This window comes from Pinus tabuliformis, chromosome 8 (genome assembly GCF_031772625.1).
Source record: "Pinus tabuliformis cultivar Carrire ecotype Pingquan chromosome 8, CPIR1, whole genome shotgun sequence".
In the NCBI taxonomy this organism is placed as follows: Eukaryota; Viridiplantae; Streptophyta; class Pinopsida; order Pinales; family Pinaceae; genus Pinus; species Pinus tabuliformis.
This window is the reverse complement of record NC_142294.1, coordinates 302,298,203-302,306,989: the sequence shown is the minus strand read 5'-3', so window position 1 is coordinate 302,306,989 and position 8,787 is coordinate 302,298,203. Positions and strand designations below refer to the sequence as shown.

General features: G+C 29.0%; 1 protein-coding gene across 1 annotated transcript; it reads left to right on the top strand.

Annotated features, from left to right (window-relative positions):
• Positions 1–2,117: 2,117 nt before the first annotated feature.
• Positions 2,118–4,693, top strand: LOC149235326 (patatin-like protein 2). The gene is made up of 8 exons (XM_089461358.1): positions 2,118–2,371; positions 2,489–2,670; positions 2,755–2,929; positions 3,016–3,177; positions 3,417–3,497; positions 3,575–3,796; positions 4,065–4,237; positions 4,367–4,693. Exons 1-8 carry the CDS (start codon positions 2,243–2,245, stop codon positions 4,416–4,418), a joined length of 1,176 nt encoding a protein of 391 aa, XP_089317484.1. The 5' UTR covers positions 2,118–2,242; the 3' UTR covers positions 4,419–4,693.
• Positions 4,694–8,787: the final 4,094 nt, after the last annotated feature.

The following is an 8,787-nucleotide window of genomic DNA, read 5'->3' as shown; positions in this document are numbered from 1 at the left end:
GAATAATGCTAAGTACCTATCAAGGGCATGGGTGAGCTTTAGTGTTGTGAGCTTTGTAGCCAGTAGCTCCCCTCTTTGAGCTTCTAATTAGTAAAGTTGAGAAAACGAAATTAGTCATGTCACTAATCAATTTTACAAAATGAAAATAAAAATAAAAATAATAATCAACCTAAATTGGACAAAATAAAAATAAAAATGAAAATAACAACAGACATGAATTCTACACCATAAAAATAAAATAAAAATAAAATAACAATCAAACTAAATTTGACGAAATAAAAATAACAACGAACATGAAATTCACAAAATGAAAATAAAAGTGAAAATGAAGTCAACAGTAAACGTGAAAACGGAAATCAAAGGGTAGAGGGGACAGGCCCTCCTTACTTTCCTTGTGATTCTTGAAGACCAACCAAGAAATGTACGGAGTTTCCCGACTGTTCGTTGGAGTTCCCAATTTACTCAACATAAAGTAGCCACAGGAATGGCAACGTTCCCTTCTGCGCCATAAAACATGCACAATACCTGTTGGAACTAACTTGCCTCGTTTCACTAAATTCCTTGATATCTCAGTAAATTCGACTGGACCAGTGAGCTAGTAGGTGACATTTCGTATGACATTGAATTAATGTTGGCTACGAGCGATCCTTCGTTATGAATATCCATTGACACATAGCTACTTCCATTCCCAATCACCCAGCTGTCTATCCATTCTATGGGTTGTCCCGAGTGAGGTAATCTCTCTGAACAACGGAGACACTCTATTGAGAAAAGATTATTGATGTTTTATGTAAAAAAATAAACGTTTAACAAATTTGATTCTTCTAAATATTTGATTAAGAAAGATTTAAAATGAAATGAAATGAATTTATTTTTAAAAAATTATTATTAGTAAATATATTTTATTTTAGATGATTTAATATAAAGTTATATATAATTAGTACAATTACATTAAAATATTAATATAATTGACATAATTGAAAGCATCATAAATATAATTAAAAAACTATTGTAATAAGGAGAATGTTTTATTCATGCATACATTTATTTGATTAATCATATATAAAAAGTTAAGGGTTAACTTTAGTTTAAGAAGAAAAAAGATTATAAATAAATGTTATAAATAATTATGAAGAACTTATCATAGAGCAATTTGTTAGAATTGAAATAATCTTAAATCTTTAGGAAATTGGTGGGTGGGAAGCCACTTACGAATCTAATTTTTTAAATTTATTAAAAGTAATGGACTATTTTACTAAATGAAATTTGCTTGTATAAATGAATGTTATAAATAATAATGAGGAACCTATCATGGCTAAATTTATTAGAATTGGAATAATCTCAAATCCCTAATAAATTGGTGAGTAGGGAGCCACCTAACACAATTCTTTTTTTTTAATTTATTAAAAATCAATGCAACATAACAGTTTCTTTAATGCACTACAGCACTTAATAGACATTAAGACTAAGCATATGCTAAGCATATTCTTTTGATAATCAATCAAACCACTCAATTGAGAAACTAAAAAAATAAAAAAAAATTCATCCACTTAAAATTGAAATGAGAAACTTTTGGTAAATATTTAATTTCTAATTTAATTCTCAATCGTAAAAACTACCATTCACCATTACTAAATATATATTTTGAACTTCCTATAAAAAGAAACCAATACTAACTTACTAAGTAATCTACGACGCATTCACGCAAAATAAACAATATATAAACCGGATTTGGAAACCTGGAAGCAAAAACCAGCTGACGTCCACTTATCGCATTAAAGTCCACATCAAACGCATGCATGCATGAGTGTTGTTGGTCGACTTAATCCAATTCTCAATTCTGATAGGAACCCACTAATAGATACAAATACCTACCAGTCTCACAAGAAGCTACAGTAATATATTCTTGTTCAAACAATTGCGCCATTTCTCCAGCAAGTTCAGAAACAAGATTGCGTGAATTTTCCTGTTAAACTGCAATCTATTTATCTTATTTTATTTTGATTTTTGGTAACGTGAAGACTAAGATGAAGCCTCAAGTCCCAATTGTAGCATATAATTTACCTAAATTGGATCAGGTATGGATATTTATAAATACTGCACTCAGAGAATCCCACATAAACTACATCCTCTCCACTGAAATATATTTGGAAATATATTCCTCATAAACAGCTTTCATTCATTCAATATATCGTCTGTTTATATAAAAGTATTTGACAGTCATCGAGCACTAGCACTAGCCATGGCTATGGCCTGCAGGAATCCCCCACCATCTGCTGGAAAGATGATAACAATTCTAAGTATTGACGGAGGAGGAGTCCGAGGGATTGTTCCAGCAACTATCCTTGAATTCTTGGAGGCAAAGCTTCAGGTATTGATTAATCGAACGTACGCCACGTTCAATTTGGAAAAAGTTAGATTAGCCTTCAATAAAAATGGATATGGTATTATTACATCTGAAAAACTGAGTTGTGGCAATTTATAATAGGAACTTGACGGCCCAGACGTAAGGATAGCTGATTATTTCGACGTTATTGCCGGGACAAGCACTGGAGGATTGGTCACTGCCATGTTAGCGGCTCCAAATGAAAAAAATCGTCCTCTATTTGCTGCAAAGGACATTACAAAATTTTATTTAGAAGAATCTGCTTCTATTTTTCCACAGTACTCGTAAGAGTCCAATATTTTATTCTTGTCTGGTATGTTTTTATGTTCGAAACAAAAACCATGTTTATTAAAATGAGTTATTGACAGAGGTTGCCTGGAATTTCTGCGTACTCTCTTTGGCCCCATATATTCGGGCGAATACCTGCACAAGCTCATCAAGTTGAATATGAAGAATACGCGATTGCACGAGACGCTAACTAATGTCCTTATTCCGGCATATGACATCGTGTCTCAGGAACCCGCAATATTCACAACTTTTGCGGTAATCTTTTTTCTGACATAATTTTAAAATAGAAATGGTTTCCAAGCCGAGTTAATGTAATTATGATATCATAAATCTCTTTGCAGGCCAAACAGCAGGTCTTGAAAGATGCATTTTTGGCTGATGTCTGTATTGGAACTTCAGCAGCTCCCACATATCTTCCTGCCTATTACTTTGAAACGAAAGATTCCACGGGAAATACCGAAAGTTTTAATCTCGTTGATGGCGGAATTGCTGCAGCCAATCCAGTAAGTAATGTTTAGGAAATCTAGTATTTTATTTTAGGACATGAGCGAGATTAAACGATCAATTTGTGTTTCTCAAATTAAACAATTAATCTGTATTTTTCAGATTTCAAAATTTTCTGTTAATTTGTAATATATAGTTAGGTTTAGATCTATTAATTGGTAAATTATATAAACAAAAAATCTTAAAATTTAAATGATAGTAGCGAGTGACAGAGAAGTTAAGTGATTTGTTTTTGCAGACGTTACTTGCGATAAACGAGGTGACTAGAGAGGCTCTCTCAGGCAATCCAGATTTCTCACTGCCTTCCTCCGAAATTCGGGTCAGTTATATATTAAAGTGGATTGATGCAACCAAGAATTGCTTATAGTGACTGATGAGGCTATTTGTTTTAAACAGGACACCAGCAAGTTTCTGGTGGTTTCTCTCGGAACCGGAGAGAAGGCAGTTAGTTACAAGGCTACTGAGGCCGCAAAGTGGGGTGTACTTCAATGGTTGTCATACAACGGCAATACCCCGTTACTTGACATGTATATGCAAGGAAGTGCAGATATTGTGGATATTGTCTCCTGCGTGGTGTTCCAAGCATCGAAATCGCAGAAGAACTATCTAAGAATCCAGGTCCCTTCCTTTTTCCTCTTCTAAATAGTACTATTGTGGGGGGTTGTTTACAGGTTGGAATAATATGATACTGTTTGCATATATTGGATATTGAAGAGTTTTAAGTTGCATCTTATAATTTGGATGGTAGATTTAAGAAATATTTTCAAGAACTAGTTCACACAACTAATTTATTTTCTATTTATGGAATTCTGAAATAATCTTAAAATCTACTTTAAAAATATCTTAAATTCAACTTAGGTTTAACCTATTGGATAATTGGAATCAGGTTAAATTACCGGCAAGTGCAAGTTCAAGCGTTCTCTCCTCGAAGACGAATCTGAGAAACCTGGTAAATTTAGGCAAAAGCCTGTTGGAGGATCTTGTTTCAAGAGTAAATATTCAGACTGGCCTGTATGAGCCAGTAGCAGACGAAGGCACTAACAAAGATGCATTGACTAGGTGAATATGCCAACCTCATTTAAATTTTATTTATCCGTGAGAGGTACCGATGATATCAATGAATAATATTCTAAGCATGTTTGCTGCGCAGTCTGACTCACATTGATATTATTTAAATGCTTTTCATAGATTTGCGAAGGAACTTTCAGACGAAAGAAAGTTACGATTATCACACAAGTAGCTGTCTTCTGGGCTCCATTTTCTCCTTAAAAAAAATTTAAATATCTAAGATGGAGAGGATTATGTGATTAAATCAACTCTCTCATCTACACGTCTTCTTGAGGTCGTCGTATTGGTGTACCATATTTATTTTTCTTGTCGTGTAGGTTCATTTCAGTAGGGCAGTGTAAAACTGGTGTGATATGATTAGACACACAGTTCAGGGTAATGAGATTAGGTTGAGATTGTCTTATTTATGAAGGATAATTACTTCAAGAAATAACAATTATTCAAGTTTTAATTTAATGTAAATGTCTGAAGGCACTAGAGTAACAATCAAGTAGGTAATTTGGATGTCCATGAGACTACATTATTCGTGGATACGGTGATCTATCGAATTTAATAAATGGAAAATATCCAAATTAATAAAAATAATAATTGTTAATTTGTAATTATGTTATGATATATGTAATTTTTTTAATTATGATTAAGTTAATGTGTTATTTTCAGTGATTGAATGCTTTTGAAACACAAGCAGGAAGTTGCTTAATCAATTTAATATTATTGTTAATTTGTAATTATGTTATGACATATGTAATTTTTTAAATTAAGATTAAGTTAATGTGTTAGGTTGTGTGATCGAATACTTTTTAAGTATAAACTGGAAGTTGTTTAATCAATTTAATATTATTGATTTGTTTGAATGTTTTTGATCTGTTTGAATGTTTTTGAAAGGTAAATACAAATATTTTGAATAATGTTTATAATAAGAAATAGGTAATATTAGTTTTGTGGTTGTCGAATTTTATTGAGAGATTTCATCAACCAGCAGTTGCAATTTTTTAATTTAGAATATTAAATTTTAAAAATTTCTTAATTTAAAAATTATTAAATTTTAAAAACATTATATAGATGTCTTATAATTGTGTTTTGAGTGATGAATAAACAAATAATTTTATAAATAATCTATGTACCATAGCTGCACTTCTAATTTCATTCTCGATCTTTTGTTGACCGTTTAATCCATATCTCATCCCTTAATTTAATCCATATTTTATTTTCATCAATTACTTTATTCCATATTTCATCGATTAATATACAAAATGATATAATTTTTTTTAATAAAATAAAATATATTTTAAATTTATTAATAAAAATAAATAAATAAAATAACTATATGTAAATTCTTCTAGTTTCCATATCTCATCAGTTAGTTTAATTCATATTTTATCCTTATCAATTACTTCAATTCATATTTCATATTTCATCTTATTTTACCCTCATCAATTACTTTAATCTATATTTCAGAGAATGTTGTAATTTTTTTCAATAAAATAAAATATATTTTAAAATTTTTAATTAAAAACAAATAAAATAACTATATGCAAATATTTTAGTTACAAAATTGAATTAATAATAATTTATAGAGTTGAATTCTTTTGTTTAAGATGACAACTAAAATTGAATTAATAATAATTTATGGAGTCCGATGCTTGTGTTTGAGTTGAAAAGCTTTACAGACTAGTGTAATTATGTTGTGTTTGAGTTTAATTATGTTGTGTTTGAGTTGAATAGTTTTACAGAGTAGTGTAATTATGTTGTGGTTTAAAGAATTAAAGAATTTGGTTTTTTTTTTTTTTTAAATAAAAATAAAATATTTCTTAAATTAAAAAAAGAGTCAAAATAAAAACAAAAATTACTAATATTATTTTTTAATTTAAATAATATTAAAAATAAAAAAAATGTGTCAATTCCATATCAAATAAGATAATTTTGTATTAACTTTTAAATTTCTTTTAAAGTAATTAAAACAAGAAAATAAATAAAAATGAAATTATTTAACTAATATATTTTAATATCAACTTTAGAATCAACTTTAGAAAAAAAACAAACAAACAAACACACAAATATATATATATATATATATATATAGAACACAATAAAATATTTCAAATATAAAATTAAGTAATGTTGAAATGTATTTAAAAATATATTAATAGAAAAAAAACTATAATTTGAATAATGTAATCCATAAATAAGATATTCAAATGCTCCTGTTAACTAAATTATTTCAATGTCAACAATTTACATATTATATATAATTTTAAATAATAATAATAATATTAATAATACTTATATATTATATAAAGTAATTGAAAATTTATAGCTTTCAAGTATCATTATTTTACATTTTGAGTCTTTCATTAAAAGTTGATTTTCAATGAAGTAAATATTTGTTAGATTTGTTTGTTTAACCTACTTAATTCCATGTATTCAAGGGATTACCAAGGGGTTGAGTCCATTTAGAGCGAGATATTCATGTCAACCATCATATGTCTTTAAAGGGATGCAATCTTTGGAGGCACAATTTTTTTTAAATTTTACACTATAAAAACGATTTGCACCTCAAGAGATTTAATCCCTCTTGCCTCTTCATCAATCCCTCATAAAAATAACTATACACTAATAATAACTAAATGTAAATTAAACCATATATATTAAATAATAATATAAAGAATTTGTTAAAAGAAATACTTTTTCTTATCAGAATAGAGATGGCACCTACCAAGCTCCATTTACATTGTTTACTTTAAACTTACCATAAAATTTAAAATTTCAATGATATGTTGCTCAGGTGAACCTCTACATGATAAGCTTTGTTTTTACAACAAATTTATCACATGATTTTTAAAATGGTTATTTTCCTTTTCAATATTTTTAAATGATTTTGTTTTTATTAAAGTGAAATTAAGTTAATGATAGTTTTATTATATATTAAATGTAATATCTATCTATCTATCTATCTATCTATCTATCTATCTGGCTTATATATTTATAAATTTTTATAGAATAAATTTATATTTAAAACTATAAACCAAATGTAAATAATTGAATAATATTTTTAAATATATAAATTTAAATTGTAAAAAAATTGATAATTATAATAATTATAATAGTTTATAAGGTTTATGTCTGTTTGGATAGTTTAATTAGTAAAGACTCACCAAGTCCAAATCTTGTGCTATCTTATGATTGAGGTGAGAAGTTATAGACATGATAAAAATGTAATCCTACCAAACATACAAATAAAATAATTTATTATTATTTTTAATTTTAACCAAATAGTTAAATAATAAAAAAAATATTTAAAAATAAATTATTGTGTAAAAATATTTTATAAAAAATAAAAAATGATTTATTTTTATTTAAATTTATTAAATTTTGGAATACAATGATTACTATCCCAAGTGTTGGTGATGTATTTCAAGGTCGAATGGTTTTTTTTAATTATCTAATGCCAATCTCTAATACTACAACATAAAAGGGTGTAGCTATCCTCTCATCGTTATGCCGAGGAAAAAGTATGTGGGGGAGTGGTTGGTCCATAGGACAACTTACCTTCTCATCTCAGGCTACAGCGTGGGGTCTCCAATTCCGCGTTTCTATGTGGGAATCTCATATCCAACAACATCAATTAGAAGTCAATGTACTAGAAATAAGCAATAAAAACCAAAAATATTTCCACAAATAAACACGATGAAAGATCTTACCTGTATTGTCCACCATCTCCCTCTATCCTGTTGAAATATTAATTTCAACTGCACATTAATTCAGCTGAAAACCACCCAGACTCCATCGGACCGCTTTTGCGGTAGGAGTGGTATTCTTTCAATCGCCCTGATACAATAAAAATCTGCCACGTGTCCACTGTACTCCCTAGAAAACCACTTTTTATCGGGACGTAACACTCGTTCAGTTTGGGCAAGCGATATTCGTCCGATTGCGAGGATGACTGTCTGCCGTCGATCAAGTCAAAGCTGCGTACAGGTCTGCAGGGCATGGAGATTGCGTGGAGTAAAAAAAAAATTTGGTTTGACCGCCGGTTTTATCATTAAGGCATTTAATGAATTTATCATGGTCGTAGATAGTAGGTAAAAGTCTTTAAGTTTATTTTTTTACGGCATGTAATATTGTAATGTTTTATTTTGGTAGTCGTTTTTGTTAAAAAAAAAAATTGTAATGCTTTTTGTTATAACATATGAAGAGTAATGTAAGTTGTGTAGTGTGAGAGAGGATATAGGCACAGCAGTGCGAAGATGAAATGAAACAAGAATAGAGCATGTAATCTTTTTTGTGTTGGAGGTTTTTTGTAATACGCAAGAGGATATGATGAATTTTTTTTTTATTTACAACAGTAAATGTAAATGAAAAATTTACACACAGTAGTGTAAATCTTTTCAAAAGGAGAGAGAGTAGTTTTGTTTTTGTGGAAGTTCTTGGTGAATTCCTCTGAGAGAGAGGAAGAAATATGTAACAGGCAGTTTATTAATGAACAGAAAGTTTTATCTGTGTTGTTGAAACTCTGTTCTCTGGAGAATTTTTTTTTGCTT

Bases quoted from the DNA above. Each gene is read 5' to 3' on its own strand.
- LOC149235326 (XM_089461358.1), top strand. From the start codon at position 2,243: ATGGCTATGGCCTGCAGGAATCCCCCACCATCTGCTGGAAAGATGATA. The intron at 2,372-2,488 runs GTATTGATTAAT...AATTTATAATAG, and splicing joins TCTTGGAGGCAAAGCTTCAG to GAACTTGACGGCCCAGACGT. The intron at 2,930-3,015 runs GTAATCTTTTTT...ATCTCTTTGCAG, and splicing joins CAATATTCACAACTTTTGCG to GCCAAACAGCAGGTCTTGAA.